This window comes from Onychostruthus taczanowskii, unplaced genomic scaffold (assembly GCF_017590055.1).
Source record: "Onychostruthus taczanowskii isolate IOZ18803 unplaced genomic scaffold, ASM1759005v1 scaffold20, whole genome shotgun sequence".
NCBI classification, from domain to species: Eukaryota; Metazoa; Chordata; class Aves; order Passeriformes; family Passeridae; genus Onychostruthus; species Onychostruthus taczanowskii.
The window spans coordinates 14,107,574-14,127,532 of NW_024499240.1; the positions used below are offsets into that span (position 1 = coordinate 14,107,574).

The 19,959-nt window shown below is 44.0% G+C and overlaps 1 protein-coding gene across 2 annotated transcripts in view; it reads left to right on the plus strand.

The window, feature by feature from the left end:
- The window catches only part of TMEFF2 (transmembrane protein with EGF like and two follistatin like domains 2), a 123,620-nt gene extending 103,878 nt beyond the window's left edge, over window positions 1–19,742 (plus strand). The window contains exons 8-10 of one of the 2 annotated variants that reach the window (XM_041403217.1): window positions 12,815–12,938; window positions 14,465–14,623; window positions 19,357–19,742. In XM_041403217.1, the coding sequence (XP_041259151.1) occupies window positions 12,815–12,938; window positions 14,465–14,623; window positions 19,357–19,453 (380 nt within the window). In that variant the 3' untranslated portion in view covers window positions 19,454–19,742. Of the gene's footprint in view, window positions 1–12,814; window positions 12,939–14,464; window positions 14,624–15,931; window positions 16,043–19,356 lie in introns of those variants that run through there. The other variant, XM_041403218.1, reaches the window with a different exon arrangement.
- Window positions 19,743–19,959: the final 217 nt, after the last annotated feature.

The following is a 19,959-nucleotide window of genomic DNA, read 5'->3' on the forward strand; positions in this document are numbered from 1 at the left end:
AAATCAAGTAACAGTAGTGCAGCCTGTCTCCATGCTCTGCAAATGAAGTAGCCATTGAAAAGCTTGTTATTAGTCTATAATATCAAAACTGATAAACTATTAGTGTTTTGTCAGGCATGATAAATACTAACCATTTTCTTCTGCAGATTGCCTCGACAAGAACTGTGACTGTTTTTAGACACATCTGGCACTGCAGATTTTTTTCCATCCTGCATTTCAGTGATTTAAAAGGCCTTGGCTGGGCAGAAGGATATCAGCTGTTTGGTTTAAAATGCTGTTATAAGAGTCAATAAGATTTAAAGAGGCAGTAGGTAAAATTCCAGCCTTGCTGAAAGTAGTGGGAAAATGACCATTGAGTTTAATGGCTTTGAGAGTTCTCTGTACGGCTTTTTTGTCCATTTTTATTCTTAGTAAATTTTCCATTTCATAGAAATGCCCTTTCTTTTCCATTCAGCTTCTCCTGCTTTCAATATTAGCTCTAGGAGTGGGCGCAGAGTTAAAATACCAAACCCTTTATCTTCACAAATGCCATCTTTACAGCTCACTTCTGTGGCACTGCTGCAAGACAATAATAACAGGTATATAAAAATAGCAAATGCAGGTATTCATTTATTTAAAAAAAGAGATGTTCTTAATAGGCTTTTCTGTCTGTGCTTCAAAATGAGCTGTGTGACCAGCAATGAATCCCAGGACCTCTGGGGCGTAGAGAAGCTGTTCCACTCTTTATGGAAGGAAATTGCAGGGTGAGCTCTGTGCTTGCTTTCTGTCTCATCACACAGGGATGGCCAGGGGTCTGGATGGAAGGGTTTGATGGGAGATAGGCCGCCAGATGCTGTCTGCTCTTGGCTTATTTGAGCAGGCAGAGTCTGGGCTGGCTTTGTGGGAAGTGAGCTCAAGGACACTGAAGAGTTTGCAGTGAGCAGACAAGGGGAGGTGACAGCTCCGTAGCGTGTCTGCAGTGTGCCTTGGAGGGGTCTCTAGTAGCCCCTCAGGCTCTGACAGGCACAGAGTGTGTTTTGCAGCCTTGGGTGGGCTCCTCTCTGCGTCTCAGAGATCAACAACTGCCTGATAGACCTGTGGTACTGGAGTAATAGGCAAAAAGCTACATTTGCATGGTGACATTGGAGGCTTTTGATGCAAACCCAAGAACACGCAAAGGTTTTGGCTCTGTCCCTCCATTGCAGGGTTTCATGACAGATGGGAGAGAGTGTATCTTTGGTAAAATAGCAGGTTTTACTGCAGTGACATTTCATATTGTTTTATCCATTTTCTCCTACACTTAAAATTGGGAATAGTAAGGGATATCTCTCCAGCTCCAGGCATGGGAAAGGATGCACGCTGCTTGGAGTGTTCCTGTTTACCAAGCAGGAATTTCAAACATACAGTCTGCTGAAGGCCAACCCTCTGAGCAGCCACAAAAGATTTTAACAATACAGCTGGACTGATACAAAAAGCAAGGTTGTAGACTGTGTGGACCCATTGCCATCACAGTTTTACAATGCAGGACTCAGGGCAAAGGGTTGAGTAAAAATAGCATCAAACCAAGCAGGATTCATCCCTCAGCAAGTGTAGCATTTGATTTGTATGGAGCAGTGATCATGGATTTGAAACATGCCAATAAAATATTTCTGAGCATAACACAACTTTTCTGAATAGCCTGAACAAAAGCAGTGAAAAGTATGGCTGAAACCATGCTTTTAGCCAACAACAGACATATCTCTGAGTAGTCACAGGCCATTCAGGGTCATGCTCTGGCAACTAAAATAACCAGGATATTCACAAGCGATTTGCCAGGCATGTGATCCAGGAAGTGTACAAAAATACCACATATAGGAGTCAAGTATTTTTATTTCAGTCTCTTATTTTCTCACACACACTTCCTCCAAAATTCTGCAGCTCTTTCTTTAGTTTTCTGGATGAATCCTCTCAGGCAGCATGTTTTTACAAGCACAGATGCTACCTTGGAAAAAAAGAAAGGAGGGAAGGGAGCCAAGTGGGTGTTACACTTCAGCTTGGCAGCATCTTGCCAACATGTGCCCCAAAAAAAAAAGGGAAAAAAAAAAAAAGACTGCTTTTAGTAATCAAAACTGAATATAAAATCAGTGCAAAACTAGGACTGTAAAACCTTCAGATTGTCAAAAGGACTGAAGGAAACGCCTTGTAGCCAAAATGACATCCGTGACCTACTTGTCGGCACTGTCACGTACCTGGGTAACCTTTTCTTATCCGTGCCTTCCATCAAACCTCTGACAATTTTGCCATTCATACTTGCTTTCAGCAGTAATTTTTTGAGATTGTTTGAAGTGTGAAACCAGAAAGTAAAGTCTCATAACACCATGCTGGCAGACCTAAATATAAGTCAGAGACCTTTTCAAGCACCACTTCTCTGTGGAAAACAATCCATTCAGACCTGGAGTTCCTATTGGAAATTAGGGGGCAGCCTGGTAATTGGATTAGGGTGTGCTTTTATGTGCAGCAGTTTCTCAAGAGGAAGTTCCTGCTTTGTTTCATTGATTGCCTGCCTGATCTTTCTGCCAGTAAAAGCCATGCAGTCAGCTGAAGGGACGAGGATGGATGGAAAATGCAGCTCTGTGTTATGTAAGATGTGCCTGTTCTCTGAATGCGATCACGTGAATACAGGTTTTAAGTGCATCTCCACACAAACTGGAAGCATGCTTTGTTAATATACAGTTTAATTGCTTAAAAGCAATTTTTATCAGTGTAGTCCTTACAATCTGGAAGTGCTGCTACTTGCACTAGCACTTAAATTCCTGCAGAGGTGCCAAAGAAGGGAAAACTTCAGGACATCTGGGGTTGGGTGTGTGAATTGGAGTCTACATTGTTCTAGGCATTGGAGGGAAAAGGAAGAAACTGTATTTGTCTTCCACATTTCTAGAAGGGGTTTGGAAACACCAGATACAATTTACAGGTGTGATCCTGGAAACATGCCAGGCTCAATCATACATGCTGCAGGAGCTAAAGTGGCAGCAATTGCAAGGGCATAACTTAGGGCATAGCAGTGCTGCTCTGAAAGGACTTGCACCCTATTGCTCCAATTTCATAATGCCCATCAAGGAAACTATATGTCCTATGTGGGTAAGATGAATCCTGGTCTTTTTCTGGATGGGCTCCCATTTTTTCTGCTGGAGCTCCCTCCAAGCACACCCTCAGCTGGGAGATGGAGCCATCATCAGTCATGCCACTGTCCCCGGGGCAACGCCAGCCAAACGATCCTGCTCCTTCCACACATCAATATTCCTGACACCCGTCTTCAAACTTAGGTCATGCATATCCATCTACTTTTCAAAAAGTGTCAGAAGGATACAAATATCCCTTCACTATTTTTAGAGCCTTATCAAAAGTATTTATCAGCTTTCTGGCACCTCATCCCATTTGTCATCGTTGATGCTATCTACCAGCTGGCAGTGGAGGATGAGGTGCTCTAGAAATGCAGCGGCGGGTGCATGAAACTCCATAAGCTGAGACCACAGCGAAGGTGACTCCTGGGAGTTGTTGTGCCTCTTGTCACAGTCAGGAAGTGCCTGTCATGGTTTTCTGAGAGCAGCCCTGGGGCTCACAGGAGCAGCTCGTCCCCACCTTGGTGTTTCCCAACCTAAGGGGATGTGGAGGGAGCAGGGAGCTCAGCCTGGGAGCAGGGCTGAGCTGTGGCAGAGGAGGACAGCTGATGTTTGGTGACCACCATGGGTTCTACTGCCCACCAGCCCTCCCACACCGCCTGGTGATGCCCACAGAGTGCTTCCCTCAGCACACACCCTGGCTGTGCATCCCAGCTGCAGCATACACAGACGTGCAGTCTGTGTTACACATAATTCATACTGCTCCTGCAAGGTGGCACAGGAGAAGTGCTGAGTCGTGTTTTGCCATGCACACATTGCCAAAGGGAAACTCTCCCAGCTCCTCCACAGCACACACCTCGAGGCCTGAACTCCTCAATGTGCAGGTAACGTGTCCATCGGCCTCATGCCACAAAACCGGGCTGTTTTCATAGCACTGTTGGTTTTTAGAAGGCAATGTATTCAGGTTGAAACTTTGCCCACATACCATCTGCTTCAGCCTTATCTTCTTTGACAAGAAAGCTGAATATATAATGTCCACTTGGCTTTCCTGGTGTTACATAAGGTTGTGGTTTTTATGTTAGGTTTGCAGTTTCAGAGCTCCTCAGCGGCTCCTGCAACATGTTCCTGCTCTTGTTTTCAAGTGGAAAATCAGTGACAAAAATCAATACCATCTTCATAGCTATAATGAATGTGACCCACAGGCTTTTTTAGGATGACCACAAGCTTCCGTCATATGTCTGAGGCCTATTTGCAAATATTGATTGGTATTGCAGATTATCTGTAGCCATTTCATATGAAATCTTAAGGTCTTGCAGTTTTGCTCTCAGTGCTCAGTTTGGTATCAAAGGTACAGCTATAAATCACAAGACCTACCCAGAGACACTATTGATAGCTAAGGTTGCTGAATTGTGAAAATTAGGTATTTCAGGGGTTTTTTAAGCTGCTTAAGGAGAATGGTTCTCAGTCAGCTCCAAGTGAGGGAAAGCACTGCTCTGGAATCGAAGCAGACTCTGTTTACTTGAAGCTGGGGAAAAAAAGTGGAACCTTCATATGCAAATGTATGGCATTTGGAAATGTCATATAGCCACATCTACATATAAATAAGCTGCTCTGGAGTGCTGCACTAGCCAGGCTGCTTTGATATAGAAATTGCATAGTAGCACACAAAGCAAAAACAGCAGGACGCCACTCGGTCAAGTTCAGGGAGTTGTGTTCCTTAATCATCACATAACAAAGTTAACTAATAGTGCTGTGTCACTGCAGCGCTAATCTGGGAAGGGTTGTGAAGAGCTGCTGGTTAGTGAGAATCATGTCTGTGTGCTGCTGGGGCTGTGCAGCAGGGATGGTGGTCTGTCTGCTGTGCCCCAAAAGACAGTGCTAATTGTAGATATTCCTCTGGCAGCGTCCCTCCTAGCCATCCTCTGCAGATCCATGCCTGCTTTCTCTGAAGGAGACACCATCTGACTGAAAGAAGCATCTTCTGCTGCTAACATTCACATACTGGGATGGTGTTTCCATCTCTGTTTAATCTGGTATTAAGCAGTAAATTGAAACTCTCAGGCTTACTTTTTCAGAGTGGAGGACATAGAGAGGAGCTCTGCTCTGGTTGTTTCTGCCCATTTTTTACCCCCTCCAACACTGGAGCTAATGAGTAGCTGGAGGAGAGGTGGATGGGAGAGAAAACAAGCCATGGGCTCAGCTGTTGGGAGGAATTTCTCACAGAGGGTGACACTCTCTCTGCTCGTGCTCTGCTCCTGCAGTGCCCGTGTGATGGATCCAGTGCTGGCCCCTCTGCCTTCAGGCACGCAGCCTAATTGGAGGGAACCTCACAAATCTCTAAACTGACACCAACTCTTTTTCAACACAGAATTACAATAATAATAAGGTTAACTCATACTCTAAGGGCTCTGTCATGAGCTGCCTGAGGAGATCATGTGCAAGGAGATAAACTATGACTTTATTTCTTTACACTGCTGGTTTCTGAAGGGGGAGGATGCTGCTCCCACAGGGCTGGTGGCCTCTCTCTTAGGCAGGAGAATCTGAGTGAAGGGAACATCAGCAGCTTGCCAAAAATAAAGAGTAGCTGAGTTAGCACGAAGAGGAATTTAATATGTTCTAAGAATGGGGTTAACACAGATTTATTCAATCCTGACACAAAAGGAGGCAGTACAAACTATAAGGGCCCCTTTACCCAGGGCTTTGATAAATCCACAATACAGCCCCACATCATTAAATCACAACCTGGCAATGATTGCAGCCCTCAAGACTGGCCCTGCCAGTGGCTGCCTTAAAGATCTCTGCCTGTGTTACTTCATCCACAAAAGTGTGGGGAGATGGCTTGGGGACAGCTGACACGCAGATGACATGGGGAGCCAGGGATGTCACCACTCTGCTGGCCTGGGAAGTGGCAGGTGCCCTGGCACAGGGACGAGCAGTCTGTGGAGCTGCTGCAGGGAGAGCTCGGTGCATCAGCCTCCTCCTGATGTCCTGGAATCAAGGGTGGAGTGCAGCATCAAAAAGCAGTGAACTGCTGCTTTAGGGGTGGCCTCAGTCAGAGTGAGAGGCTGAAATGAGGCAGGAAAGCAGAGGATGTCAGACAAGGTGAGGCAGCAGCCTGCCTTACCTCCCTGAACGAAACAATCACCCCAGGGAAGAGCTGAGCCTAATGTGAGCACCTGGACATGGAGAAAATGCTGCTTTGGAGCAACACATAAGCCCACATGGTGTTTTTTCTCTTCCAGTTTAGCTTTTATTGCTGGGTGTTCCCGTTCAGATGTGTGAGCAGTGGTTGCTGCCAGGTACCCACATTGGGTTGTATTGCACCTTGTATTATTGCACCTTGTATGCAGTAACTACTTGGTAGAACCTTCTTTTACATGCAGGAGCCTTGGCTTTTGGGGACCTATACAATCTTTTAGGGTAAGGAATCTGTGAACTCAAGGGGACGACAGACATGGTGAAAAATAAGGGTAAAAAACCCAGAAAAACAGTCCTGTTTTAGTTTTGAGTAGACAAATGGTCTTGTTATGTATGCAGGAAAATGATTAACAAGTTGCTTGATTTCAGTCACTTTTCTCAAAGAAGGAAGATATATTCACAGATGTTGTAAATAAAAGTGCTTCTTGATTTCCAAAGTTCAGCAACAGCTTTAACATATATAGCATAGCCCCCATATACATGCTGACAAGCTGAAAGTATTCTGTTCTCCATTTGAACATCTGGGGATTATTAGTGTCTTAATTCATTGGTTTCTATTATTAATTATGGCAGCAGGCTGAATAATTACGATGCATTGCTGCAAAGACAGAGCACAATTTATTTTTTTTTCGAAGTGCACTAGGACATCTTGCCATCATCTCAAACATAAAAAGCCCTAGATTATTTTTAAAAAGGAAAGTGGATTTTATCTTATTCCAGGGAACTGATTTGCATAGGGACATTTAAAATTAATAAATTACTGTGTTCAGCAAGCCTATTTTGTGCCTGAGAAAAGAAGTGAATGTAATTTATTTCACCATGTTCCATTTCTTTTTTCCCCTTGGTGAAGCAGCTAATATGGGAACGGTATTTTTTGTGCAGTTTATGTAGAAAAACTACCTTCAAGTTTGTACTTGGAGTGGCTGCAGGAGGAATTTAGGCTTGGGCTGCAACATAGTGGTGCCAGACGTTTTCAGCTGACATTTGGTGTCTCATTTTCCTCTTGCTCTCAGGGAGAGTGGGCTGGTGAGCTCCCTCTTGAGCAGCAGCGAGCACTTCCTTCGGAATTCTCACTCAACGCCCACCCAAACAGTGATTTTCAGGCGAGTTGCTTGCACACATTTTCTTCATTGTGAAGAGGCTCTGTAATTGCAAAAGGCAGGTTTCGGGAGAAGGGAACGTGAGGGGTGAAGGTGCCCCCTGGGCTGGCCCTGAGCAGCTGGCAGCAGGGCAGCTTTGCCAAGGACAATGTGCCTTGGAGCTGGCCAGCAAAGACCCAGGAGAAATCTCTGTTCTCTCGTCAGAGCTGGGTCTGAGCTGGGGTTTATCTTGGCAGTTCTTCATTACAGGGGAGTAGAAAGCCTGCCTAAGGACTTCATGCCTAAATTGTCGTGGGACCTCACTTCCTGCTGGATGCTACTGAAGTACCAGCAAACCTGCTAAAGCAATTCCACATTTTCAGAGGAAGCAGCACCATTACAATGCTTCTCCTGGACCTTGGAACTATTCCTGCATATGTTACTGGCCTGAAAAAGTTCCCTTTTACATCCAAAGAGCAGCAGTTGCTGAGTCTGTGAAGACTGAAGATGAGTAGCATAAATATCCCTAGGCTCATCCACAGGGTTCAGATTCCCACCCGTAGCCAGTCAGCTGAAGCTCTTTCCCAAAATTCAGGGCATCCCTGCCTTTGCTCCACAGGTGGATACTCTTTGCATGTTTGTTTTGATTTCAAACAAGAATTGCACAAGAAGTCTCTTTCATGCAGAGCAGAAGAGCTTTCTTAAGAAGGTTCCCAGTGCTGTGCTCTGCAGCATCTCTTTGGGACCTGCCAGAGAGGTATGAGGGGATATGCTTCCAAAAGAGGTTAAGAATGTTAAAGACATACATTTGACCTGAAAAACCCCTTTTTCCCTTCATATGTCCTCTGATAATGTGATGTGTAAGGAGTCACTACTTCAATATCAGCGAGAGCTTCCGTCTGCAAATTTGACTGACCTCAGCTGTATTAAAAGATTAAATTATTATGTAAGTCAATTCTCCTTAACCACTTTTACCAATGAGATAGGTGTCAAAATAGCTTCTGCTGCACATCATTCACTGTCTCATCCCTTATTTGATGAAATATATGTGTCTATATGTATTTTCAGGTCTTCCCTTGGTCCAGGGATGACTGTCCACTAGGTGTTAACATTGTTTGTGAGCCAATATTTTCTCATATGGGCATAGCCTAATAGTTATTATTTCCAAAGCTCCAACATTACCTGCTGTACATCAGCCAAAATGCTAACATCAGAATTTATGAGTATATTCTACTTTGCTTGCTTGAAATCACCTAGAAAGTCTCACTGATTCACATATGAAGAATGATAGATTTATCAGCCCTGCAGAACTAATTGTTAAGTGCCTGGCAGTCAGTTCTCGGATACAAGAATCCTATTTTTGCCTGGATTTTTATTTTAATTTCTCTAAAGTGGATTGTAGGACCTTATGTCTGGAAAGAATTTTCTGGGCACTCCAGACAGTACTTCATATAATCCTCATCAAGGGCACTAATGGATTTATTCCTTTGTCAGCAGCACTAGTGCACATGTTTGGTTGTGGAACAGAAGCTCCACTTGGGAGCTGGGGACCAGTGAGGGCTGCCCAGAGAAGAGTCTGGCTGCCTTCTTTTCACCACTTGCAGAGTCAAATCCTGCCACCAGGCAGGCTGCTCCAGCTTTTGAATTTTAGCTTTCACTGAAACAGTTACCTGAGAATCTGAGGGGTGTACATTCAACTTCCAAAGACTGAAGGAAAGCCACATAGCTAAACCAGAAATTAAAATTAAAATGATACAAAATATATTTTAAATCATTCTTCTGCGCCGTCTTGATGAAAGGCAGGAACAGGCACGGATATTAAGGAATTTAGACAAGATAGCTTTAAATAATTTATTTAACATTTCAGAAGACAATCCATCAGGGAAAGCAAGATCACTGAGTGGGTGGTCAGCCACACTGGGTATCTTTTTAGGATATCCCAGAGAAATAGCTCATCATCTCAGCATCTCCCTGCCATCCACAGAGAGGTTGGAGAGCAAGGGTTCAGCTGGGAGACTTCTCCAGTCAGAGAGATGATAAGCTCTTTCAAGCTACACAAAGTAGCATCTGGCCTCCACACACTTCAAAATAACATGTTTTGACTAGTGTGTCTTATTTGATAGGCTATCATGTCATGGGCTGGCACTAACAAGGGATGTGAACAATATGAAATGTCATGTTAGGCTAAGGATGAAAAAATTGCTGCAGAAATGCAAAAGATGTTGGCTTCATCAGAGTGACTTTTTAGATCACAAAAGTGCTTCAAGAAAAAGATTCTTGAAGACAATTGATCTGGAGGGGGACGATGTATTTCTTTTTTGAAATAAAAAGGACAAGCATTTTGAGAAATGTGGCAGGAATTTCTTTTGTCCAGAGATAGGAGAAACTGATCCAGTCAGCCCAATTTTTTACCTCTGGTCTTTACAGCTGGCTTCTGCCTCCAATCCTATCCATCACAAAAAGTTACAAGTCTGTCCTTCTGGCACAAATAAAACTTGCCCGCATTGTTGCCAATAACAATGCAGCAAGTGTAGTGTGTGAAGAGCAGCTACTGAATTTAACATTACTGAAACCTGAGTAACTTTGAATTTGGTCAGTGTCATTGCTTTATGCATACAGATCTGCTGTGCTTGGAAAAAAGTGGGTTTGTATTTAGCTTAGCTCTCTGTAGGTGTGAGGTTGGTGTGGTAGAGGGGCTCCTTAGTGTAGTGATACTGTAGTTTGTTTAGTACAAATTGCATCTAATACTGAATTTATAAATAATCCAAAGTTTTTATAAAGGTGGAAGTCTTAATTTATTTAATTTAGATTTATTTTTTAAAGATATGTACAGTTCTTGTTTGCTTCATAACCTCAGCATGATTTTTATTTATATCCTCTCTTTTTAGAATCAGTTTATAGTTCTTGTTCATGGTGATGTAAACCCTGTGATGCATTCATAAGAGTTAGTATCTCATCAACAGCTGGATTGCTGAAAAATTCTCAGGTCCTTGCAGAAATGGGAGCAGTCATTTTCAACATGAAGGGACTTTTAGAGCATGCCTGAGTGTTTGGTTCTCTACATTGGCTCTGAAAATAATGGATTTTGTAGTGAGAAAAATAACCTGTTTTGAGGCAAGGAAATTGTGTGTGTGTGTGTGTGTGTTTGCGTTCAAAATGTTTTTGCTGGGAGGGCAAATTTCTCAGTCTGAATGAAATGATGTTTTTATTGTGGTCTGTATTTCAAGTAACCTACATAGCAGATCAAACTAAAAATGTGGTTTTTCCCCTCTCTGCCTTTATATAAATCCCTAACTCTGTTGGAGGAGTCATCAGTCAAAATGAGATACAGATAATTTGTGTCTAAGTTTTGTGGGCTCTTCCGAGACAGGTGACAAGTGTTCCTGTATGAAGTGTTTACCCTGTGAAGTGTTTATCCTACAAATGCTAGCAAAGCTTGGGCCATCTCATTTTAGATTCAGTAAAGCATTTTCCATCGCAACGTTATGTTTAGAGGTGTAATTACAAGTTCTGCATGATCCTAGATTTACTTTAAATTGTGCCAGAGTCCTTGTTAAAGAAGGAATGGTTTCTGCCCACATGATTGCCAGCCCTACAGCCCACACACAGTGAGGGCATCTGCACATCCACATAGGTCCTGGTCCCCCTTTCTAGTCCCAGGTGAGTCTGTCCTGAAAGTTAAAATTTCCCTCAGTCTTGAAGAGAGCTTTTAAAAAAAAAATTAAACCAAAGGATTTCATACTGTTTTAATCACACTGCTGGCTGATCTGAGAGAGGAGGGATTCTTGCACTGAGTAGTGGTGCAAAGACATGGCAGAGGTACCTCAATACCTGAAAAGGAACTATCAGAGATACACACACGTGCATGTGCACACAGAGCAGTCTCCTGTTCTTCAGAGGGGAAGCAAACTTCCTCTGGTAATGGAGGATTTGAAGGAAATGGCATTATGTTTTCCACCATAGGAAAAAAATGTGTATTAATAAGGATCCTATACTTCTTGCTGCAGTTTCCTGGACAGAAATAGATTTGAATGTGGGCCATAGCAGAGGTCAAGGACACCCAGAACCCATCAGGCACAGTGCCCCCATGCCCCTGCACTGCATGGTCCACAACAGCCTCCACCAGCCTTGCACAGGTATCCCAGTGTGATCAGGGAACAGGGAGAGGCACACGGGCTTGTGTTCAGCATATGTGCATTCAAAAAGATGCAATAATGGTCCAGAGTGCAGAAAATCCTAAGGATGAAGGAGAAGCTAATGCTGTCAGCAGGGAGACAGAGGTTGCCTGTCATTCTCATTTGCTGGGGGCTGGTCCTTGCCTGTTTTCACATAGGGACAATATAACCAACTTTATTAGTGCAAGTGGTTAGAGACTCTTACAACTCTCCTTGGACAGCAGCGACAGAAAAGAAATTCATTATGAAAATCTGAATCTTGGATCTGCTGCACACACTTTTCCCAGAGGTGGGATAATACCTAAGCACGCCTGCTGCTGGCATGACTGGCTTGGAGGCAGAACACAAATTGCAATTGTTTTATAACACTTGGGGACTTCCTTTGGAAGATAAAAATGCTTCAACTTATTTGTGTGCAAGCTACATTTCCTCAGACATCCATCATGAGATTTATTCTTCTGTTCTTAATTAATCATGGCTAGAAGACACTATCACAGAAAAAGTAGTGTTAGCATTTGAGATATCATAAGTATTGGTTAAATGGAAGAATTTGCCAAAGCTACCCAGGTTAATTAACACCTTGGTGGCCTACAAAATTCATGTGAGTTCGTGGTGGTAACACTGTGTTTCAGCCTGTGAAGTTGAGCACATACCTGTTTCAAAACGAAATGAAGCCTTCATTTTCCTGGCTGCATGAAGGGGTTTCCCTGGATTTGCAGTCTCAGTGACTCTTTAACTGCCGCAGAAGTAGGCTCAGAATGCCAAACTATTTTGAAGTGCTGGGATGCTGTGAAGGACGCCGGTGGACTTTGGGGCATGGGTGTGCAGCACTGATGATAAACTTCAGCTCTGGACTCCCACTCTACTTCAGACATAAAATTGTCTTTCTGTATGTTTGGTTGAATTAAAAAATGTAGAATGTATATTACATGCAAATGTCCAGAGTCTCTCTCCCAACCTTGTCTCAGTTTGAGGAGACAGTCTATAAAGGAAAACAGAAATAATCAGGTATTTTGCAGGTGCTATTTTGTCACCAGATTTTGAATAGTCACATTATTTTCTCAGGCGTCTCGTTTGCTGTAACTTGACAGGAATTATAAAAGACTGAGATAAACCCTTGCAAATCTCACCAACCTGTTTGAAGGGGCAAACCCTTGCTTCCTGTGAACAACATCTTTCCCATCTTGCTCTCTGGTTTTCCTTTCTTTCATATGTTGAGTTGTTTCCATCACTTCACCTTATCCTACATGGTCAGGTTAACGTTCCCCTTCACCTGTGTTCACAGAGAATGCGAATAAACTGGAAGAAAGTGCAAGAGGGATCTACATCCCTTGTCCAGAGCATTACAACGGCTTCTGCATGCATGGCAAGTGTGAGCACTCCACAAACATGCTGGAACCGTCTTGCAGGTAACCCTTCTCCTACCAGCAAGGGAAGGCTACACCCATGGAAATACTGACTTACAGAAACACTTCATCTGGATCAGCTATGGAAAAATAATGGCAACCATGGCCCTTTGTGCTACAAAATCCATCAGACGTAAATTATTCAACAAAGTCCCAAAAGTGTATTGAGTTATGAACAATGTTAATTGACTGTAAAGCCATCCAGTAACCTTCAGTTATATTTAGGTATGTTTTTAAAAGCCCTTCACAGAGCACTCAGACCTCACTAGGTGCCCTCCTCAGCCTGAGGGAGAGGAGTGCCACCAGTGTATGTCCCTGCTGTGGCAGGAGTGGAGCTCGTGGGGCAGCTGGCTGGGGCAGAGCGGGCTGCTTCAGCACGAGGTGATTTTGGAGGAGATTTGGGCAGGGAGGAGGAATATAGTGAAAGCACTGTAGTGCTCCTGCAGTGAATGCCTCCCTGCACAGAGGCAGATATTGCTTCTGAAGTCCACACAGTGGCCAGGTGGCTGGAAAAGGACTGTTACACATGGAGCACCATTTTCCTGGGACACTGGGATGGGAGCACAGAGATATCAGCACATCAGACTCTCCCCAGGGCAGAACCTCAAGCCAGCTTCTCCCAGCTCGCACAAACAGCCAGGACATTTTGCTCTTTGCAGCTTCTGTATTTTAGGTGCTCCATTCAACTGAAAAATGTCATTTCCTCAAGGTGCTGGCAGCTGTGGGAATGAAAAGAAAAGGGAGGAAGCACAAGGCTTAACCCATCAGGGTTAGTGCTCCACTAACACACCTGAGAGGAGCCCAAGCCATCTGTCTCAGTCCCTGACAGTTGCTGCTGCTGCTATTGACCTGGATTTTCACATCTTGCTTGGCCAATTAAGGGGAAACAGGGCAAGAGCTAGAAATGTAAAAGCATTGCTTGTCCCCAAAATCACAGAGCAGAGTGGGGATGTCAGGCTGCAGGAGGGGAACTGGTGAGCAGTGCAGCAGGCAGCATTGGGGTGGATGGCTGCAGCATCAATAGAGGGGTTTTTTATAGCAACCAGACAAAATGTAAATGATGTATCCACTTTCAGGAACATCTAATCACATTTCATATGGAGCCTGGATGATTGCTTATCACCTTCTTAGGGGTAATCTGCATAAGGAACCACAGCTCGATGGCTTTTCACCCTCCCCCACCTCCCCAAAGAAAGGGAAAAATCTAAAGTATGTTGTGCAAGGAACTAAATGGGTTCTCATCATAACATGCAAGTGGTTCCACTTGAAGCCTGTTATGTCTTGGTCCCCTGGGCACCTCCTAGCACTCTCACAGTATTGTTCACTCTCACAGACCTTGGTGACACTGAGGACCACAAGTCTTCCCTCTGAGAGGTTGAGCACTCACTGATACTCTCTCTGTGGGACTCCATTCTGAAAAAAAAAAACAAACAAACCACCACATAAGCTTATGCTTCAGCCACTAATTTTTTTTCCAGCATTCTTTGAAAGCAGCAGGTATAACGAGGAAAAAATATTTTTTATTTCAGATGTGACGCCGGCTATACTGGACAACACTGTGAAAAAAAGGACTACAGCGTTTTATATGTGGTCCCAGGTCCAGTACGATTTCAGTATGTCTTAATAGCAGCTGTGATTGGAACCATCCAGATTGCTATCATCTGTGTTGTAGTCCTTTGTATTACAAGGTCAGTATCTCTGGTATTTTACAGTAGAAAGAGAAAAGACTTTTGTTTTTCCTGCAATGTGTGTTGATTATACCGATTTCTGCAGTGACACTGCTGATAACAAATGCTATTTAATTCACCCACAAACAGAAGATATCATCTGGTCCAGCCAGCAAGTGCTCCTTCATTATTATGACTGAATTTTTACTTCCATCTTAATCAAACTTAGGTAGCAACGGTGCCTACAGCAAGCGAAGTTCTCTATTTTGTATTCAGATGCTTGGACAAATATTGTTCATATAAATAGGGGAAATATAAATACAGCAGCTGGATCAACACTTAATAAAACTAATCATATCTCCATCTGGTTTCCTTAAGGGCCCATTCCCTTAGTCCTAATCAGGCAAAGCATACAGACTTTTAAGCCTGTTTGCAACCCCGCTGATTAAATGATTTCATTAGGCTTGAGTGCATGTTCAAAGGCACTGCACATCTTTTAGGGTCTTCCATACATGATATATTCAGGGTTTTTTTCTTTAGTGAGGAGCAGAGTGTTGTGTGAATGGAAAAAGCCCCAGGGCAGTTCAGAATGAGAGGGGTAAATGCAATTCTTCTCCTCCATGTGCTGCTCCACTCCCCCACTTGACTGTGTTACTGTCTCTGGGAGGGCTTGGGGTAAGCTCTGAATGTCAAACATTTAAAAACTTCTCTTAGAAATCATAAGGTTTAATTAACTCAGTTAGCAGCACTGATAAATTGCTTTTTTAAAAATTGTTTTCTTTTTAAAATAAAAAAAAAGCCAGGTATCATACCTCCATATAAAATAAAATCTCTATTTCAGCCCCTGTGTTGCACTACCTGGCTGGCAGACAAGTGTAGAGCATTTGTTCCAAGAAAAGAATAAAAAAAAAAATCATAAATTCTTCTCTGGCCTAAAGGCACAAACCAAAACCTTTTTTAGCCAGAGTTCATCACCTGAATGGCAATTGCCAAATGAGGCAGTAGATTACAGGAGGTGGTGTTCACAGAGGTAATTCAAAGAACCAAAAATACAGCATGTAATGAGAGAAAGAAAGCGGTGTAGTAATTGATAATGGAATAAATGTGTATTGTTTTGTCAAGTGAGTCTAGTTTTGTCACCTTGATGCAGTGAGCAAAGTACTTTATACTGAAGAATGAAGACAGGGAGCTCTGAGTGATCCAGTACTGTAATGCAAATTACCTGTCACACTGTTTTCATACAGAGACGGTGCCTTTTCCCCCACACTTTGTAACCAAGTCAATTTATGATCTTTTGACTTTTTTCTGTAATGCATGTAATTACTGCAGAGCATCCTCCATCCCAGCATAATGATTTGAGATACATTTGCACAAGTGTGCTCTTAAGTGGCCTAAGAGAAATCCACCTGACAAGAGAGTGTTGTGGCAGCATATGCATGAACAATTGAGTTTTTGAAGTTGTCTGCTTTGGAGAACCTGACTGTACTGGTTTGAACTCCACACCCTGAATTCTTGAAAGTGCTGAAACCACCTTGCCAGGCTCCTGGGAGAAAGAAGGGAAACTTCTTCATTCAGAGGGCTTTGCGGCCAAATTCTTTGCTGCTCATTTCAGTGCAACTTCAGCTAATTAATAAATCAAGTGAGTTTGGTGCACTGCATCCAGGTGAGCCTCACAAAACTACCACTGTAATCTTCCAGCTATCATTACTGTTGTTGCTCTTAAAATTTTACCTGCGCAGTGGTGCAAATCTCTGGGGGCGTCCTCCGTTGCTGGAAGGCTCTCAGCAAGTCCTGGCAACTTTTAGGGCTGTTGTTGCACAGACACTTTAATCTGAATAAACAGGCTGCTGACAGATGAGGTTTGCCCCGGCCCTTCCTCTGCCTCCTGGGCACTTGGCCCTCCAAGTTGCCACCATGACCATTTCTGTAGCCACAGAAGCAACAGAGTCAGAGGATGGACTCAGCTGAAAATGCAACCAGCAGCAGTGATGATGACTGGGGTTTAAGTGACTCGGTGCTTGGCTACTCATCACTAGTGCCAGCAATAAGTTGCTTGGGTGGAGGAGTAGGGAACCAAAGGCCAAGAGGTAAAACAGTGAGGCACCGTCTGCCCAAGGACTTTTAGCTTGGAGATAAGGCAAAAAAAGAAGCAGTGATTAAAGTGAAGGAGGATGGCAAATAATACAGGTATGGTCTAGTGTCATAATGATTCTCAGCAGTTTTCTTTGCAGCTTTGCATTTTTAGTCCTTCCCTAATGTTTAGTCACAGCAGCTTATTTATGTGAAGAAATAACTTGATTAAAAATGAATGCATAACGTGTTTTACCTGCTATGAATCACATTGTGAGTAACTTGAACTCCCGAGCAAAGCTTCAGTGGAGGGAAGGAGGGAGGGCAGCCTGTACTCCAGTACTTGGTTTACATCAATGTAACTGCTGTGTTCATAAATGAATGCACCCCCCACACAGTGCACTACAAAGGACTTTTGATTAAAGAGTTAAGAACCAAGGAAAACCTATCACACTCAGTTTTAGCAGATGATTAAGTCTCAAAAGCTGGTTAAACACCAGTGCTCCCCTTAAGGACCCCTGCTGCACTTCAGACACAACCCACCTGTAAATGCAATAGCATTGTGTGTAAGCAGCTTGGGGCCTTCCCAAGCTCCCAGCCATGGGTAATGTACAATTGAAACATGGGCATTTTTGGTTCAAAGATGCTTTTTCATCATCTTAATTGGAGTAATCTCTACATTTGAATTGATTTCTCTCGAGTTTGAAGTGACTATGTAGATACTGTCAGTGTTGGTTTGGGGAAAGTGCCTATGAGATGTTCATCTCCTTGTGTCCAGCTGGAGCAGTTGGTATGCACCATGCACAGCTGCATCCCCTGGGATTGCTGAGCATCCTCATCATCGCCCAGCCACCTGGCTCCTCCACATTTCATAGAAAATCGGTCTGGTTGTGCCCACTGTGCCCTGGTTGCCTAACCTTACTTCACAAGGCCGAGTGCTGGGGCAAAGCAGGGCTGTGAATCCAGATGCTGGGGGCTCGGGGAGGAGCCCTGGGTGTTGGTGGGGCTGTCTCAGCCCGTGGCAGTGTCCCTGGCCGTGTCCTGCAGAGCACCACGAGGCTGTGCCGGCCGGGCAGGAGGGGCTGCGCAGGGACAGCGGCCGGGGGCTCTCGGTGTGCCCAGGTTGCACAGGGAGCCAGCTCCGTGCCTCCAACAGCAGCTCCCTGCCTCACTCCCAAAGTCTGATGGCCTTTCCAGGGAACTCGCAGTGAACAATGAGTTTGTCGTGAGCTCGCAGACCGGCTGAAGTCTGCCTGAGTTCCGTAATGAAAGCTCTGCCGTGACCCCTGAGAGCGCAGGAGACACAGCCTGGTTTTTCCTGGAGTAATGATAGCAGCCTACTTCACTGCTTCCCAGGAAGGAATGAGGCAAAATATAGCCCACAGCCATACAGCTTCTCATGAGGGGGTGGTCCTGGTGGCTTAAAAGTGAGGCAAGTCAGGACAGTCTGACCCATATTTTGCCAGACACTTACATAATTGTATTCCAGCATTTTTTAAAAATGCTTCCTAAGTTCTTATGCTCCTGTTTAGCCTTTCAGTTGACGTAACAAAACTATAACATCACTCCTATTCAACAGGGGGGAGAAAAAATGACCTTTTTTATTTTATTTTACTCTGTTCTGCTCTTAGTTATTTGACACAGAGCTGCAGGCAAGTGCTTTAAGCTCTCACTGCACTGAGGTGGGCTCTCCCCGGTGCATAACCCATAGGGTTTCACCTGGTGCTGCTGAAAGCCCTCCTGTAACAGAAGAACAAGTCAGCCCCATACAAAGAGAATTTTTTTCCATGTCAGTGTCATCTGGGGTATTGTGGGGCCCCTTCTCACAGCACTCCAAGGAAGTGTTTCAGTTTCTGTTGTGCAGCTGCCCACAGTTTTTACCATAACCACCCTTGGCTTTCAGCTGATTAGAACATCCTGTGGTCTCCACCTGGGATTAAACGTCTCCGTGCTTTCTGCCTGAGGGTGCCTTTCCATGAGAGGAAGCCAGAAACACACCATTAGCTTTCCATTAGGGAGAAATGTAGCATCCCCAGAGCAGGTGCTGCTGCAGGTGAAAGGTGGAAACATGCCCTTGCTGAGGAACACTGGAGCTCCTGAGACACGAGGGGTTTGCCCCTGCAGCTGTCCAAAGGAATATCAGATTTGGGGCTTTCCACAGCAAGCCAAGCATGGTGGCACGGTGCAGGCACCTGTAAGTGCAGTAGCTGTTTGCTCATGGGCTGAGCACGGAGCATTGCCATGGAGACTCAGGGGGGCTGCAGACACTTAGGGCCTTGGAAAGGCAGCCCCTGCAGCCTCTTTGTAAGCACTTCACAGACCTGGGATGCTGGCCAGGTGAGCATGGGACCATCCTGGATCTCCCACCCGCACCTCGCTGAAAATAAACCCATTATTTAAAGCTGAACAACGCTGTGCGCTTGGCATCATTGCAATGCAGCAGGAGTGTCCAGGGTTCAGGAAACCAAACATCTCCTTTGCCATAATTTTGTTCACAGTATATGTTTGGGGGTTGTGTTGGCTTTTTTTTTTTTTTTTTTTTTTTTTTGGGTTCATTTCACTGAGGAGGAAGCACACTGAGGGCTGCAGGATGCTCCTCTTGCCCTCGCGTCCCTGCTGCACCCTCCACCTCTGGAGCAGATGTGTTGCTAAGAGCTGTGTATTCTCACAACTCTCTTTTCCAGGAAATGTCCCAGGAGCAACAGAATCCACAGACAGAAGCAAAACACAGGGCACTACAGTTCAGACAACACAACAAGAGCATCGACAAGGTTAATTTAAAGAGCGCATGTTTCCACAATGGCAAAACTAACTGCAGAGAGCTTGGACTACAAAATACAGTATTATAGACAAAAGATTAAGACAAGATCTACACATGTTGCCTTGCATTTGTGGTAATCTACACCAATGAGAACATGTACTACAGCTATATTTGATTATGTATGGATATATTTGAAATAGTATACATTGTCTTGATGTTTTTCTGTAATGTAAATAAACTATTTATATCACACAATATAGTTTTTTCTTTTTCATGTATTTGTTATATATAATAAATACTCAGTGATGAGAAAAAAATTGCCTTTCTTAAATTTGCTGTATCTCATAGCTGTGTATAGTCTTGGGATATTGTGTATAGACACTAACAAGTCTCTTTTTTTTTCTTTTTCCAGTTCTAGTGGCAATTTTGAGTCTACTGAACTCAGTAGTAGGGTTTTGAGTTGGTCCAAGATCAGCGACAATTATGGATGTGGGAAAGGTGAAGAATAATTTAACCTACATTGAGG